At 40.4% G+C, this 17,726-nt stretch overlaps 1 protein-coding gene across 4 annotated transcripts in view; it reads left to right on the forward strand.

Moving 5' to 3' along the window:
• Positions 1-17,726, forward strand: part of EPRS1 (glutamyl-prolyl-tRNA synthetase 1) — a 61,156-nt gene that overhangs the window by 7,878 nt on the left and 35,552 nt on the right. For all 4 annotated transcript variants that reach the window (XM_039529634.1, XM_039529636.1, XM_039529635.1 and 1 more), the window contains exons 3-10: positions 5,219-5,318; positions 8,922-9,078; positions 9,707-9,846; positions 10,502-10,596; positions 11,803-11,929; positions 13,745-13,937; positions 14,357-14,528; positions 15,640-15,873. In XM_039529634.1, the coding sequence (XP_039385568.1) occupies positions 5,219-5,318; positions 8,922-9,078; positions 9,707-9,846; positions 10,502-10,596; positions 11,803-11,929; positions 13,745-13,937; positions 14,357-14,528; positions 15,640-15,873 (1,218 nt within the window). The remainder of the gene's footprint in view (positions 1-5,218; positions 5,319-8,921; positions 9,079-9,706; positions 9,847-10,501; positions 10,597-11,802; positions 11,930-13,744; positions 13,938-14,356; positions 14,529-15,639; positions 15,874-17,726) is intronic.

Raw genomic sequence — 17,726 nt, forward strand, 5'->3', positions numbered from 1 at the left:
TCCGCAACTTCACATTTGAGTTCTTTCAGACCTCTTGGGTGAATGCCATCTGGTCCCGGTGACTTGTTAATGTTGAGTTTATCAATTAATTCCAAAACCTCCTCTAGTGACACTTCAATCTGTGACAGTTCCTCAGATTTGTCACCTACAAAAGCCAGCTCAGGTTTGGGAATCTCTCTCACATCCTCAGCCGTGAAGACTGAAGCAAAGAATCCATTTAGTTTCTCCGCAATGACTTTACCGTCTTTAAGCGCTCCTTTTGTATCTCTATCATCCAGGGGCCCCACTGGCTGTTTAGCAGGCTTCCTGCTTCTGATGTACTTAAAAAACATTTTGTTATTACCTTTGGAGTTTTTGGCTAGCCGTTCTTCAAACTCCTCTTTGGCTTTTCTTATTACCCTCTTGCACTTAATTTGGCAGTGGTTATGCTCCTTTCTGTTTGCCTCACTAGGATTTGACTTCCACTTTTTAAAGGAAGTCTTTTTATCTCTCACTGCTTCTTTTACATGGTTGTTAAGCCACCGTGGCTCTTTTTTAGTTCTTTTACTATGTTTCTTAATTTGGGGTATACATTGAAGTTGGGCCTCTATTTTTTTCTTACTTATTTTTCTCATTTGTACATAATTACAAAATAAATATGTTCACTTGACTTTCTGCATGTATCTGTCCTTCAGAATTACTCTCCTACACACTAGTGTGCATAACAGTGTTATTGGGGAGGGATAAGTTGTACTTTTCTGTACAACTTCAAAAAAAAATTCTTTTGTCCTAAGCGTTTGTATGCATGGATGTTCCCCTTAAGCAACCATAACCAGCTATTAACTAACTTTTTGATTTTTGGATAATGTATTTACCCACACAGTGCATCACATGTGGGAATAATAAACCTAAAATTGCCTGAATTTATTTCTGCACCTTTGTAGTACCTTTCTTTATTTCTGATTTTATGTAAAAAATTAAAGCAACTTTATATTCCTCTGTCCCCACCCAGCAAGGCCTTGCATTGCAGCAGGCCTCGCTTCATCGGTGAAGGATTGGCTAGAGTGTGAAGCAAGGGGCTATTCCTTTTCCTCCTCTGCACTCCTGACACAGATCAAACTCTGATTTCTTCCTCCACCCACCCCCAGAAGAGATGGGGTGTTAAATACATTTTTAAATTTGTACAAGCAAACAGGTTATGGTTAGGCTTGGAAGGATTAAATTTTTATCAGTAAAGGTTGATTTCACTGTTCACACGCACAGTGAAAAAATATTTCCATAAATAATCAAAATGTGCAGATAGGCAAAGTAAGAAAAATGCTGCTTGAGAACTTTAGTTTGATTTAAGGATATTTACTTTGTATATTTAGACGCGATGTTGACAATTTGTGTTTTAATGGATATACAGTGTACACTTTTAGAATCTGTGTCTATTAAATAACTGTTGTCTGACTCTCCCCCATAATTTCCTGTAACTATGAAAATTTAAATCAACAAAAACAGAAAAATTGCTAAAAACCCATTCCAAGTGTGAATATTTAAATTGATACACATTTTAAGAAATCTTAAAATAAACATCAATATTTGTAAAAATTATGCAAAAATACATTCTTCCAAGCCTTCTAATGGTTGCTATTTCCTATTATTCTTGCTTGAGGAATCATTTCATCTGTCAGGATTGCATTAACCTTCATCTCTGTCCATCTGTATAGAGTCATCTTTACAATTTATTTCCTGTAATGGGTCTCTCTTAAAATGATAATTGTAGTCTGAAAAGCATCAGCTAAACTGGTTTTTGGACTAATGCTCTTGGTCAATGGATTCCATTACATTGAGGAGCAGGGACTACTTTGTCTTGGCACAACTTGAAGGACATCTCAGACTTTGATTTTCAGGAAATCATTGGTATTAGCAACTTCCTTCCTTCAAGAACAGGTTGCATTTTAAGCTTGCTTTTTCTTAAGAGGAATGTTTTGAAGTGCAGTTAAAATCTGATAACTAATCTTTCAACCAATAAGCTGAACAGTATCAAGTAACTTAAGATGTAAAATAGTGTTTTGATGAGTAAGGTTACCAGCTGGATTCAGTTTGAAAATAAGATATTTATTTTATTAAACCTTGATGACTTTGCATAGTGTTTTAAGAGCCCAGGTTTTTCTCATAGGTAGCAAAATGTAGTCAGTCTAGCATTTGAATTTCTGTTTGGTGATATTCTTTGAGGGGGAGAGACTGATATTTGTTGTATTCCCTCTGCACAGAATGGTTTTGCAACTTTTTGTACAAATGACATGTAATTGTTTATAACATTGCCACAAATCCTTGCCCCCCGCTTTCCCTCAAGGATTTTTGGCTTTGCTGCTGTATCAGTTCATGTCATTTTCCATAGAATTCCTCCCCATTGCTTTTGCTAATAACATCAGCATGGACGTGGTCTTCTGTATCCTATTGATAGGCTGACACTTCCAGAGCTACCTGCCAACCAGTTGGAAAGAACAATCTAAATTCATGGTTTCTTTCTCCAAAGGAAGGGAAATTGAAGAGGTCTGATCCTAAAAGTATTAATTGTTTTCTAAAAAAAACCCAAAAAATTCTTGTTACTTGAAAATGTTGCAACCATGGTCAGGACATGTCAGGATTCTTTCCCCATATCAGTTCAGAATTCTGTTCACTAGTCTTACTAATCAAAGTAGACTGTTACTACAGACTGTTGCAAAGCAGCAGCAAACGTTTTTACTGCTTTTATTTCAGGCAGACTTGCTGTTGGAGAAAGCATATTGTGCATGCATATGTACTTGTCAATCTCAGTTGAAAAGTTCTGTTTAAGAAACTGACCCTAGTATGATATAGCAACAGGATTTATTGCACATTCGTAGATGCTATAATTTGCTTTTGATCATGCACAAATTGATCTTCCAAATCCCGGAGCCTAGAAGTTCTGGAGGGGAGGGTTACCAAACCTTGAAATCAGATATTTCATTTGTCAGTTTTAATATTATAAATCTCATGAGACTGAACAGTGGAGTAACCTGTTTTAAAGACTGGTTACCATGGCTAATAAATCAAGAAGATCTCCAGATCAGGTATCAGGATTTGAATCTTCAGTTCTGATATGTGGGGGACTGTTATAGGGATTAATCAATCTGACCACTGTTATATTTTTCTTATAAATTATTTAAATAGCCTGGGTCCAGTCTACAGTTTAGACAGGAAGATGTAAAATTGCAGTGCCCTTAAGCAGAAACCAAAATATCAAATCAGCAATACTTTGCATGTCTTCTACAAACCTCTCTCATAGCAGGATGTATAAAGGTACTTCTCTGAGATCGATCTCTGTTTGCAAGTACATCTAGAAATACAAAGACATCCGAGACACTTACAGTGTGCCTCTTTTCCTCCGTTGGTATTTGTCTCTGTGGGTTCAATCATATATTCTTTGGGCACTCAAAACAGTCACTGATATGAGTGGGAGTTTGGAGTGTGCAAGGAATGAAGGTCAAGCTCACTAAGGCTTGGTCTACCCTACAGAGTCAGGTTGACATAAGGCTGCTTACTTAGGTCAGTGTCTCCACTACAGCCTTGCTCCTGCCGATGTAAGTGCCATACCATGTGGACATAATGTGCTTAGGTTGATGTAGTTAGGGTGACGCAGTGTCAGTGTAGACACTGTGGGTTACTTACGTGGACTGTTGGCTGTCATGCTGGAGCCATGAAATTGATAAGAAAGCCAGGCTCGCAGCGTGGGCTGTCAGCCTGGGGCAGGTGGAGGGCTCCAGCTAGAGCCTGTCTGCCCTCTGGGCTCCCCGCTCCGAACTGAGGAAGCATCTGGGCAATAATCCAACATCTATTTTTTAAAAGTCTTCATCTATACCAAAAATTACTGAGTCAGCAGTGTGAACACAGTAGATAAGTAAAGCACTGATAACCAGTAAAATAAAACATTAAAGTGTTGTCCTGTATCATTTAATACACATTTAGAAAAAATGGTAGCTTTGATAATGAAAATGACTAATTTACAAGATTGTGGAAATCAGGATTGTGGAGTATAGGAAAAGACTGATGATTGTTATGCTTCTTAGGGGAGGATAATAACTTCCAGAGCTGCTCCGTGAATATTAATGAAAATGTTCTTTACAGTTAAAATCAAAATGTGTTAGTTTTGGCGCAAGAAGCCCTAAAAACTGGACAATGGGCAATGTCCAATGATTTGTAAGTGGAGAGGATAAACCATTGAAACAAATGGCCTCCCTGTACTGGAGTTTCATAATAGTCCCATCAGTAGAAGGAGAGAGGAGTCATCTACGCTGGGATCTCAAACAAGCTAGTGCCAACTGTGTTTAAAGGCAGCCACAAACCTGCTGCATGAGCTTGGGCAATTCACATAATCGTTCTGTGCCTCTTTGCTATTTAGATTGTAATTGTGGGAAGGGCTTTCTCAATCCATGTGTATACAGGGCCTGGTGCCATGGTGCCATAATTCAGTTAGGATCTCTAGGCACTATTGTAATAGAAATAGAAAATAAATAAACCCTAGCTTATACAGTTCTACTCCCAGTTCGGACAGCATGTAACAAATGTAGGAATGGCAAAATTCTGTCAGAATTTGATGTAAGCTGCTGGGAAAACTGAGTAGAAACAAAAATACAGTCATGGGCAGTAAAGTCTGTTCAGCAGGAGTGAATCTTTATAAATGTAGCCATGTGACAGAAGCAAAATGAGTAACAGACAAGCCTGGGCAGGGACCACTGCATACGTCCAGGTGCTCTTCTTTTGTCTCTCCAGCAGCCCTTTTTAAAGTCCCCTTTGCACAGGTGTCCAAGGAAGGAACTTGGGAAAGCAAAACTTGATTTAACTCCTTAGGTGCTTGAGACTAGGCAGTACCTCTGCACTCTGATCTGGGGGAGGGGAGACAGCTGGGAAGAACGTTACCTAGGATTTCATTGTGAGTTGGAGAAAAAATAATTTACTTCCCTTCTCTCCCTGCACTGTCCTTCCCCCGCTGCCCCAATAAAATGTTTGATCTATGTTAATGGTTTCCTTAGTGGTTTATAGTGTGACCAGCTGGGAGGGGAGGATGACACATGTCCCATTGATAGGTGTCTTATTGTTCTGGTAGCTTTATGCCCACTGCTTCTCCTAGAAATGTGTTGCAGTTCATGTGACTCTTTAGAACTATTTATGTATAATGACACTCAGACTGCTAGTAATGAGTTACTTCATCTTGAATTTTCTGTTTTTATAGCCATGCTGTGTTCACTGATGTGAATTCCATAGTTCGCTATCTGGCTAGAGTTGCCACTTCCGCAGGGCTATATGGTTCTAATCTTCTGGAACACACTGAGGTGAGAAACAGCCATTCATACTTGATTCTTTTCATGCGGTTGCATTTTTGCTCATTTGGGGATTTACCTGCGTAACCCTTGAATGATGGACCCTCATACAGAAAAATGGTGCAACTACTTGGGCCGCTGAAGCTATGTTTTTGTGAAACTGCCTCCGACTACACACATCCATGGATCTAAACATGGGAGAATTATTCACAATGGCTCCTAACTGTGCTGGTCTCTGACAGGGTGTACATTTCTTTCTCTCCATCTCTTCAGTTTTGATACCATCACTTCCTCTGTGTACCATTTGTTTTTCTAACAGAGCTGTTGCTTGTGGCCTCCATCAGAACTGCTGGGTGAATTATGCACAAATAAAATATGTTTCTGTGTGGAGATCTCACAGATTCTTACCCCAACCAACCACTACACTGTTTCTTTTTTGCCTCATGGAGCTCTAGGCTAAAAATTGCTTATGATTCCCAGTCTCCACACTGTAGCCAGGCAGCCTGCATTCTGGTCTGGGACTCTGTGGACATTTGCCAAGTTGTCAGGATTCCCTCCCCTGGAGTCCTAAATTTTCCAGAATTTCTTCAAAATTAAACCTAGAGATGAATCTAAAGTTTCCATAACCCAAAGAGATCCTTCTTAGTTATCTTTGTTCATATAAATGAACAAAATGAAGTTATTACAGTTATCAGGACTTGGTATGATGTGGAATTGAGGAGGAATTTTTCCTGGCTTCAGCCCAGAAGAGCCATATGTTAAATTTTAAACTAGGTGCCTGAGATTGATAGTGGTAACAGAATCATTTTTACTGAGTTAGTGTAGGGTTATTAGGAGCTTGACCCACACCTACCCTACAATATTCTTTTAAGGCTATGGAGATCAATCTTCAACCCTGACAATTGCCTACTTTTTCGTGTAAGAGAAAAGTGCTGCTTCGTTACATTGCTTATGAATTTTTAATCGTTTATAGCTTTTTGTGGTTAAATAAATTAACTTCCTAACCCATAGAACTTGAACTGTGAATATGTGCAAGACTTAAGTGTTCAAAAACACATTTGCAAGGTCAGTAACTTCGATACAATACATTTAATTCCCGGCTATTGTTTTTTTTTTTCGGTTTTTTTTTTTTCAAAAATAAAATTAGGTTTTGAGAAATGTTAAGACAGCTGCATTTGTGGTGGGAATATTTTAGAACATAACTGTAAATGAGAGAGTTGAATTTTATAGTCCTGTGACATCTGTGGCTGCCACGTCAGCTTGGCTGTTGGAAGAATTCCTACTGCAGAGTACATATGGAATGGATTTAGAAGGATTTTAAGAGATACTTTGCAACTGAGGTATCAAGTTTGTATGCTAGAGCCAGATCCTCAGCTGGTGTAAATGGGCATGACTCCATTGAAGTCAGTGGAGTTGTCCATTTATACCACTTGAGGATCTGGCCCTTACTGCTTGATTATAGATTTTAAATTTGGACATCTTTATTTCCTTCTTGGAGTAAACTTTTTGTGGGGGTAGGAGAGGAGGAGGAGGTTGGGAATATAGTGGAAAAACTGGTGGTGGTTTGTGTGTTTTTTTTTTTTTTTTTTAAGTGAAAGATGGGGGATGGTGCATAATGCCACTAATATACAGCCAGGAAGAATGAATGGAATCAAATGGAACAGGATTACTATTGCTTAACGTTAAGGAATAACTCTAGATTGGGGTGGGCAAACTTTTTGGCCCAAGGGCCACATCGGGAAACAGAAATTGTGTGGCGGGCCATGAATGCTCACAAAATTGGGGTTAGGGGGTAGGCTCTGGGGTGGGGCTGTGGATGAGAGATTTGGGGTGCAGGAGGATGCTCCAGGCTGGGATCGAGGAGGAGGGGGATCAGGGGTGGGGGTGTGAGGAGAGGCTCAGGGGGGTGCAGACTCAGAGCGGCGCTTACCTCAAGCAGCTCTTAGAAGCAGTGGCATGTCCCTTCTCCGGCTCCTACACAGAGGCGTGGCCAGGCAGCTCTGTACACTGCCTCATCTGCAGGCACCACCCCTGCAGCTCGCACTGGAGTGCATAGGAACCGGAGAGAGGTCGAGCTGCATGGTGCAGCCCCCCCAGGCAGGCTTAAAATGACTTGGCCCACGGGCTGTAGTTTGTCCACCCCAGCTCTAGATTCACGACAGTACATGAAAAATTTGAATTCTCTTTATTAATCTTTAAGTATCAGCAGTGTTTGAAGAAGATAGTGGCTTTTTTTGTAATGTGCAATCTAAAAGCATAGTCAAAAGCATGAAAGTCACTTCATGTTTTAGACCAAGGCAAAAATCTCAGACTGCCGGACATCAGTGGCCAGATTCTATCCATTGCACTTGTGTCAGTCTGAAGTAATTCCATAGTAGTCAATGGAGTTACCAACAACATTTAGACTGGTGTATTCCTGGGGGAATTCTGTTCCAAAAAATTAAAAATTCTGCACACAATATTTTAAAATTCTACATATTTTATTTGCTAAGGTAACACAATATAATCACACCAGTTTCAATTCTTTTGATAATTTATTTCAATATACCTGTCAACAAGTATGTCTGTAACAATACAGAGAACAAAAAAGATTCAGGAAATGTTTTTTGACAAATAGATTCCTTACTAGGTATATTAACAGAACTTGTAGTTTAAATGAATTATTACTCAAATACAGAAATATTTCTCACACCCCTCAGAAGCAGTACAAAGGCTTGAGGAGAAGTCAGGGGTAATGGAGGACCTGATGGAGAGGGAAGTAATTGCTGGGAAAGAGTGTAGGAGTGAACCTGAAGGTTTATTTTGTGTGTGGGAGAAGTATGGAACAGGTTTGGGGTTGTGGTTTTTGGAGGGGAGGGGACGCGGGGGGCAGTTGAGGAGCCTCCCCCCTGCAGACCCTGGCTGACCACTAGCCTCTCCCAGTCACTCAACATCCCTCCTACCCCGTCCCCATGTGGCCCTACACCCCCACTCAGCCACCCATCCCCATGTGGCCCTGCACCCCCACTTCTATTCAGCCTCTGCTCCAGTCTATTCCCCCCCCATTAGCCCTTCTGAACCCTAGTCTGACACCCCCCCCTCTCCCAAGCAGCCTTCTGTGCCCTCCTCTCTGTCCCCCTCTCCCATATCCCATGCTTCCTCAGCTAGCCCTGCAGGTAGGGCACTGTGAGGAACACAGCCTCTGCTCTCTCCCTTTTGGGTGCTGACTGCTATGGCCGGTGAGCCTACTGTCTCTGTTCTGGTGCCATAGCACCCCTGCTGGGTGAAAGCTGTAACTGCAGAGCCTTTCTGACACATGTATTTTCTGCAAAGGAAAAAAAAATCTGCAGGACACGTGAATTCTGCACATGCACAGTGGCACAGAATTCCCCCAGGAGTATATTATGCAGCCCTGCCTTTAGTGCAGGAGACTGGACTAGATGACCTCTTGAGGTCCCTTCCAGTCTTACACTTCTGTGATTCTATGATTTTATATTCAGAGCCATGTATTTAATACTACTGCCCACTTTCTGTGAATGATAGACTTGGATGTGGTTTTTTGACCAGCAAGAATTTGTATTACTTTAAAGGTTTTTTTGTGTTAAATATGTTGACCTCTTTGCTCCTTAAAATTAGATTGACCATTGGCTGGAATTCAGCGCGACAAAGTTATCTACCAGTGCCCAGTTTGGTTCAGCACTCCTGGAGCTTAATCACTGTCTGTCTCTGAGGACCTACTTAGTTGGAAACTCCCTGAGTCTGGCAGATTTGTGTGTCTGGGCTGTACTAAAAGGTATTAATTATACAGTTGTTCTCACAGGTTTGCAAATGTGATACAATGCTAAAATCTGTTTCCTTTTAGTTTCCAGTTTCTGCAACTACTTTTAATAAGGAGAATTTTGTAAGAGTAAGATCTGGTAATCATGAGGGTTTTACGTGTCTTGATAACAACTGATGTTTAAGAAATTTAATGATAAATCATCACACCATAAATTTGAGTGTCTTTGGTCTTTTTCTATTAAAATATCAGTTTTTCATGGTTTTTTTTTTCTTCTCAGATATGAAAATATATTCTGGGCTAACATTTTGCACCTGACTCTAACCAGGGTGTAAATTATCCCTCAAATCTCATACAAAAATGTTTAATTAGACTGCGTTGTTGTTATTAGAGGGAGCAATCTAATTTTGCTTGGTTTGTGTGCTTTCATTGCGTAAGTTCGACATCCAGTTGGAGAATGGCTGCTGCTATGTTTTTTGACCATCTAACTTTTTTTTTAACTATTGTCACAACTGGTTGAGATGTGAAAATGGTGCAGCCTATTTTTAATCCACATTGTCATTTTAAAAATGAATGTTACTAGAAGTCCAGCTATTCTAGTTATAAGGTTACAATTTTAAAACCAAAATTTGTTTCCCAACAGGCAGTAGTGCATGGCAAGAACAGTTGCAGCAAAACAAGGCTCCAGTCCATACAAAGCGCTGGTATGGCTTTCTTGAGGCACAGTGTGCCTTTCAATCAGTGGGTACCAAGTGGGCTGCAGTTGCATCAAAGACCAAAGAGGTAAGCTTTGTTCTAATTATACAGTGAAGGTGGCTGTTCTGTTTGTGAACTATAGTAAGTTTGTATCTTCTTCCGGTAGCTCACTTTCGAAAGTATGCTAAAGGGAATTATTTATACTGTAAACCAAAGATTTATAAGGATTTTTTAAAAACAGTTACCTTAGTAATTTCATCCCCAAATGTGCATGGATACTGATAGGGTGGGTCAGCTCTGGAAAAGCGACTGTGTAAAAATGGCATCTGTTACTCAGATACTTCATATTTGTATTCAGAGTTCAGTCTGCTTGCTTTAGTAACAAGTGTGTTTACAATTTTTGTTTGTACTGCAAAGCTATCTATGGTAGAATGAGATCAACAGAGTTGTTAACCAAGTTCCATTTGAAGGCAGTGATAACTGAGCATGAAATTTGGCTTTCGGAAATTTTCTTACTTGTAGTGAGGAACAGAAAATCCATTTGGACTTTCTAATCCCAGGTCAAGCTTGCAGATCTCACCTTCTAACTTTGAAACTGAGCAAGCATGATATGCAAGTCATCTGAGCAAGGGGACCCCAGGTTGCCATTTTTCAGTCTCCTTTCAGAGAAGAAACATGCTTTAAGTGTGTGTATCGTACAGCTTGTGTAAGATATTTAATGAGGTAATCCTTAATTTTTAAGGCAACAGAAAAGAAACAAGATGTTGGGAAATTTGTGGAACTCCCAGGTGCAGAGATGGGGAAGGTCATTGTTCGGTTTCCTCCTGAAGCCAGTGGGTAAGATGACCTGTTTTAACCCACATTCCTTTCAAAAACTGTAAGACAGGAGAGGGATTTTGTTTTATCTTGGAAATAGTTACCAGATTAGTGTGTTTTAGTAACTGAATTCAAGGCTCTCTCCTGCCCTGATGATGGTCATGTGTTTAGTCAAGGATGAACAGTGTCTTAGAGGTGATTTCCATAACAAAAGAGAATTTTCAAAGTCAGTTACAGATGTTTTCTAAAATGTTTTCACTAGCAAAGGTTTACTCTTACCAAAGCTATCCTTTACTTAGAACCTCACCCCATAAATAACAGTAAAAAGAGCACTAAAAGTACCATCACCAACTCCATAAAATGTTGTTTTTCAGTTACTTTCTATGTCCCGTTTTCTCTTAGATGGATTTGATAAAGTTTAAAATTGCTGTTCAATGCATTTTTTCTGTAGGCTGGTTAGCCAGCATCTTATGACTCGTTTTAGACTTTGCAGTACTGTTTCTCATTCTGATGATCAGATATAAATCTTTGCTATTTGAGTACTACTAATATTGTATATGCATGTAATTTTACAAATGGTGTGCATGAGAGAACCATAAAAGAAAATAGTTTGTTTTTTGGAATCTATAGGTATTCTGAGGGGGAGATTCCCACTGCCATGTGTAAACTTCTCGAAAAATGAAATAATCCGTAGAAGTAACAGTTCATATACTTTTGTGGATTTGGATTTATCCAAGTTCTTGGATACCTCTGCTACCGTATGATGGAATTCACTAACCCATCTTAATTTCCTAGTGTTCTGACAATTACTCAGTGCAAGTGTTTCAGAATGTTATGAACTCTTTAAAATGCCAATTTTTAAAAGATTAGCTTTTTATCATTCAAGTTAAAATCAAATTCAGTGTACACTAATGCTAAAACAGTTTATAATGTTGCAAAGAGTAGTTTTAGTCATATCTTCAGATGCATTATGAAGTCCTAGCTTTGAGATATAAAATCTGACATAGTATATACTATCTAGCTATCTATATCTATATCCAATATTAAATTGCTTTAATGTTCAATATTTCAATAAATATAAAATAGCTTTTGGTGGTTAATTTTGTTTTAAGTTTTAACCTATTCTCCATTTCCCCCTTAGATCCCAACAGACTATATCCTACAAAAGAAATGTAAATTAATCTGCTGCCACGTTAACCTTGTTTTCTGAAATGTCTTTATTTTTAGTTACTTACATATTGGTCATGCAAAAGCTGCTCTGCTAAATCAGCATTACCAGGTTAACTTTAAAGGAAAACTCATCATGAGGTTTGACGACACAAATCCTGAAAAAGAAAAAGAAGACTTTGAAAAGGTACAGTAAGAGAACAGTGGAAACCATTCATTGGAAAAATCAATTCAAAATTAGAACGATAGGCAGGCTTGCTACTTCAGAGGTGGCTCTGTAGAACAGTAGTATTTAACTTTGCATGAAAACTCTCTTCCAAGCCATCCCATAGTTGCCTTAAAAACCAAAGAGTTTTTGGTCCAGTAGCCCAATTATTCTGATTTCCCCATTCTTTCTTGCCCCTCCCCTAGTATTTATAATCTGTATTAAATCCATGTAAATCTGTTGTCAGTCGGTTTATAGACTTTGCTATGTTACTTGACCTAATCACAAATGGCAATCATGGTACTACTTTAAAAGCTTTTGTAATCTTAAATACAATGGCTTCAGTGACAGTAACTTTTCTGTAACAAAAATCCCAAATCCACACTAGGAAATTTCCTAGGTGTCTAATACTATTGAAGCGGTTTAAACCTTTTTAATAACTTATTCTTGCTGCCACCTTTTCAGTATTTTGTGGCATCCATGAGGTGAAAGAAAGAGAGGAATCTGTATGATTTCCTGCCACTTCCAGTCTCAGGATTCATCATCATATAGGAGGCTTGTACTATTCTCAGTCTATTACAGGGGTGGGGAACCTACGGTCTGCAGGCCAGATCTGGCCCACTGCTTCATTTCATTCGGCCCGTGGCAAGTCTGTGTGCCGTGGGCACCCTCTCTGCCCCCAGGCAGGGGGAAGCTGGGGTTGCCAGGCCGTTAAAAGTCCAGTTTGCTCCACGAGCTCCTGGAAGTGACTGGCATGTCCCTGTGGCCCCTAGGAGCAGGGGCGATCAGGGAAACTCCTCACACTGCCCCCAAGGCCAGCTCCACAGCTCCCATTGGCTGTGATTCCCAGCCAATGGGAGCTGTGGGGGCAGCACCTGTGGGCAGCATGCACTGCGCAGAGCGTCCTAGTCCCTCCTTTCTGGGAGCAGTGTGGAGCCAGGGTAGGTAGGGAGCCTGCTTTAGCCCTGTTGCACTGCCAACTGGGGTGAACGCCGCCCAGCTGGAGCTCGCACCCCAACTCCCCAGCCCAGATCAGAACCCCTTCCTGCACCCTAACTCCCTCCCAGACCCTGAACCCCCCCAATCGCCTCCTGGAGCCCGTACCCAGAACCACCACCTGCACCCCTGCCCTGAGCTTGCTCCCACACTCCAAACCCTTTGGCCCCAGCATGGAGTCCCCTCCTGCACCCCAAACCCCTTATTCCAGCCCCAGCTGGAGCTCTCACCCCCTCCTGCACCCCAGCCCCCTGCCCCAGTCCAGAGCCCCCTCCTGCACCCTAAACCTCTCATTTCTGGCCCCACCCAGGAATCTAGGGGAAGCCGCCTCCATCCCTGCCCCCTTGCAGGGCTGGAGCAGTGAGTTCTGGCTCGCCCTGCTGCAGGGGGAAACCCCGAGCCTCTGCACCCCATCATGGGGCTGTGTGTGGCCCATGACTGCCTTTTTTTTTTCCCTTGAGAGTCAGTGGCCCCTGATAGAAAAAGGGTTCTCCACCCTGGTCTATTAAATGTACAGCAAGAAGAACTTGTTGCCAGTTTTTCCTCTCACTTTCTTGTCCCACCCTCCCCTGGAGGAGCTGATCTCATTCTCCTGCCCGATAGCAATCACTACCCATGTATCCCTTTGATAACTTCAGTACTATGAATTAATGAGCCAGTTGATTTTCATGCGTGCCATTGTGTGTTAATGGTTCTTACTGCTGCCTTTGGCAAATGGAGATGTTAAAACTCAGAAGGAGCTTGGCATAGAGTTAGAAAGCTTCTCTGCATGTATGAATATTACAGAATAGCTCTTTGCAGGTTATCCTGGAAGACGTTGCAATGCTGCACATCAAACCAGATCAATTTACATATACCTCAGATCACTTTGAAACTATAATGAAATATGCTGAGAAGCTTATTCAAGAAGGGAAGGCGTACGTGGATGATACTCCTGCAGAACAAATGAAAATGGAGCGTGAGCAGAGAATAGAATCTAAACACAGAAATAACTGTAAGATGCTTTATGGCTCTTCTCCTGGCCCTGTTATCTTTGTCAGTGGAATATAATCTTGTTTCATTCTATTGTTAATCTTCCCACATATCTTTAGTTTTAATTGTATACTGTGAATACTTAACAAGCCAGTAGGAACACTGAGATCCTCAGTGCCGTGCCCTGCAAGACTAAAAGACCCAAGAAGCTGCTTGTTACACACCAGTTTATTACATCTATGTATGTTCACAATGCATATGTACTGTACAATCTTACTCTCACCTACCAGTGTGTGAGGAATGCTGGACTGTTTCATATTGGATCTAAACACATGCAGCAATAACTTTGATGTTTGACAATGTCAATAACAAAATATGGTGCTGGAGACTGGTCAGAAATACCTTAGGTAACTTAAAGTATTACATTTTTTTGTTTGGTAGCTGTTGAGAAGAATCTACAAATGTGGGAAGAAATGAAAAAAGGAACAGAATGTGGACAAATGTGTTGTCTACGAGCAAAAATAGACATGAATAGTAACAATGGGTGTATGAGAGACCCAACCCTTTATCGTTGCAAAAACCAACCACACCCACGCACGGCAAGTAGCTACAAGTATGTTCACTTTCTATTAATATTGACCTTGGTATGCTTCTTTTCTACTCTTCAGCAGGTTTCTTTTTTAACTACCTGGGAGTTGCTTGCATTTTCTCAACCAGAATGTGTAGCTAATCTCCTTGTAGAAACGATAAAACTTCTTCAGAAGATATTTAAAACGTGAGCTCTTGCCAGCATTTCATAACAGTACCCACTGATGAAAATTCTATAACAGGTCCCTATTCTCATGTCTTTGTAAGCTGGGCCATTTAAAAAAAAAAAAATCTCTCCACATGTGATGAATACCATTTTTCTTAACAAATCTTGGCAAACCACTTTGACTGCCTGTATTACAAGCAGCCAGACAATTGGATTTTGTTTTTACTTAATCTCTCAATTTAAAGAACTTTGAAGGTTACACTTCAGTGTGAAGTGGTGTCCTTGACCTATTTAGCTGAGTGGCAACTGCGCTTTCATAGCAACTATTCTTTTCATGCACTATGAAGAGTTACTTCATGTGCATTGAACTAAGACTATTTGCAGAACGCTAGTTTATTCCTTGCTTGAAACACTTGTTTCCACCCGCTCTTCCCACTGCTATAGCTTCAACAGATGGCAAATGTTGACTTGATATGGATGTTGAACTAAAATGGTGGCTTTGGCTCTTGGTAGAAACGCATTTAAAACAGAGGCATGATCTACACACTTGTAATTGACAAATCACTGCCTCTGTTGTAGTAATCTCTGATTGTTGAAGTTTAAACTATGGCCTGAACATGGATATCTTTTTTATGATACATATTGGTACAAGGTGTAGGGGAAAATGTAGGTGTTGAATTTTTTTTTTTTTTAATATTGAGGGATTGAATTATTTGATAGTTTTGACTTTGCTTATAAAATGTCATTTAATATATTTTAATTTGTTTGGGTCTTTTTTTATAGAAGAGCTCAGTATCAGATGTGCTGTTTTAACTAGTTCTTGATGGAGTTCTGGTGACCATTTTAAGGATTTTTGAGTGATTATAAAATACGGAAAAGTATTTAGTTTTATGGATATGGTTTTCAGATGCAGTTAAACTATGTATATTCTTTTCCTGGCTTATTAATTTAAGCTCTTCTTTCTTTTTAGTGTTTATCCTACATATGACTTTGCCTGCCCCATTGTTGACAGTATTGAAGGTGTCACACATGCATTAAGAACAACAGAATACCATGACAGAGATGAGCAGTTCTACTGGATCATTGAAGCCTTGGGCATAAGGAAGCCATACATCTGGGAGTACAGTCGTCTAAACCTCAACAACACTGTGCTATCTAAAAGAAAGCTCACCTGGTTTGTCAATGAAGGGCTGGTAGATGGATGGTACGTTTGTATACATACAATTGCTGCTATAGCAGAAATGCAATCACACATGTATGCTATTCATAAAGGAAATCGTAGAATGCATGCATCCACTTTTCTTTGGTAGGTGAAAAAAGTTCGTATTTCTTTTATCGCCTGCAGGTTCTCTTCTCTTAGTCTTGGCACTTAAATGTCAAGCGTGTAGGTGTCTCATAAATGCCCATCACAGATTTCCTCCTTTTTTTCAGTCTTCCATGAAGCAAGCTAAATGGGGGGAAGAAGGGAATTTTGTTGGGGTTTACAAGTTACCCATGCTTGTGTTTCCAGGACAAGAAATATACTAGATTGCCTTGCTCTGCTTCAGTTTCTACTGCTATAAAATCGGGATGCTTTTTTCTACCCCTGTAAAGCGCACAGGTCAAAATTTTCAAAAACGGGTACCTAAAGTTAGACTTCTTAATAGAGACTCAGACATTAAAATGCCCTGACTGAGAGAATGTTGAGTACCTTTTGACTTAGTGGGAAGCGCCGAGTCTTCCAAACTTGTTTATTTTAGAGAAGAGACAAATAAGAGAGCGGAATATAATAAATGCATAATGAATGGTACAAAGAAGGTAGATTGGGAACTTTTATTCCCCCTTTCCCATAGAAGTACAGGTGAGCATTCAGTGGACTTGCAAGATAGCAAAACTGATAAAAGAAAATACTGTCAGACAGCGGACAATTAGACCTGATCTTGTTGCCACAAGACATCTTTGAGCCCCCGAGGATAACAGGGTTGAAAAAAGGATTAAATAATTATATGGATAACAAGTATATTTAAATGAATAGTAAATATTAAAAAAAACCCACACTAGCTTTGGAAGAAAGTGCATAAACTGTTAGGAGGTAATTTTCCTCCTAATGATGAAGGGAGGAAACTTTTTTTATTCCTGGGTGTGTGGGGGGGTGTCAGGTTATCCCATAACTGCCCACTGCAGGGTTATGTCTTCCGAAGCATCTGATGCTAGCCACTGTTGGAGACGAGATTGAACTACATAGACACTGGTTTGCTGCTCAAGTGTGGCAGTTTCTTTGTTTGTATTAACTAACAGATAAAATGTGATATAGGAGTGCAAAAATATTAATTATTAAGACTGTAGTACCAGTTGGGTTGGTTCCATTGTTTCTGGTGCCCTTCCAAGCCTAACACTGTTCAGACCTATGTGTTTGAACTTAGGAAAGTGGGTGACAACAAAGCTGGTGCATGACAATGTACTAACACCTCTCTGAAGCTGATATCTTGTTCTCCAGAATCTGTGAAGAAACAGTTTGTTTTTGGTGTTAACTGATGCAGAGATGTTTGAGCCTGAGCAGTATCTGAGATCTGAACTGTCCCATTCATCTTGATGAGGTGTTAACTTTGGCCTGGTCTACATTGCCGGGGGGGAAGGGTCTTAGGTCGACTTACCTCGTGTCCTCGCGGCGCAGGGTCAACTGCTGCCGCTACCCCGTCGACTCCGCTTCCACCTCTCGCTGCGGTGGAGTACAGGAGTCAGTGGCAGAGCAATTGGGGATCGATTTATCGCATCTACACTAGATGCAATAAATCAGTCCCCGATAGATCAATCACTACCCTCTGATCCGGCGGATAGTGTAGATGCCTAGTTAGGATGATTTTTAAATCTAAACATTGACTGTTTCATTCCTCATGTAAAAGAAGGGGAAGTGGAGTTTTGGGGTGTGGTAAGAATCACAGATCTGCACAACTTACTATGAATTAAGTTTACTTTTGATGCCACAAGTGGGTGACATTTAGGAGAGACCACCACTTTTCCCCCCCTCCCATCAAGGAAGAGCCAAATCCAAAGAACATAGTAGAGTCCATGGACATA

This window comes from Mauremys reevesii, linkage group 3 (assembly GCF_016161935.1).
Source record: "Mauremys reevesii isolate NIE-2019 linkage group 3, ASM1616193v1, whole genome shotgun sequence".
NCBI lineage: Eukaryota > Metazoa > Chordata > Testudines > Geoemydidae > Mauremys > Mauremys reevesii.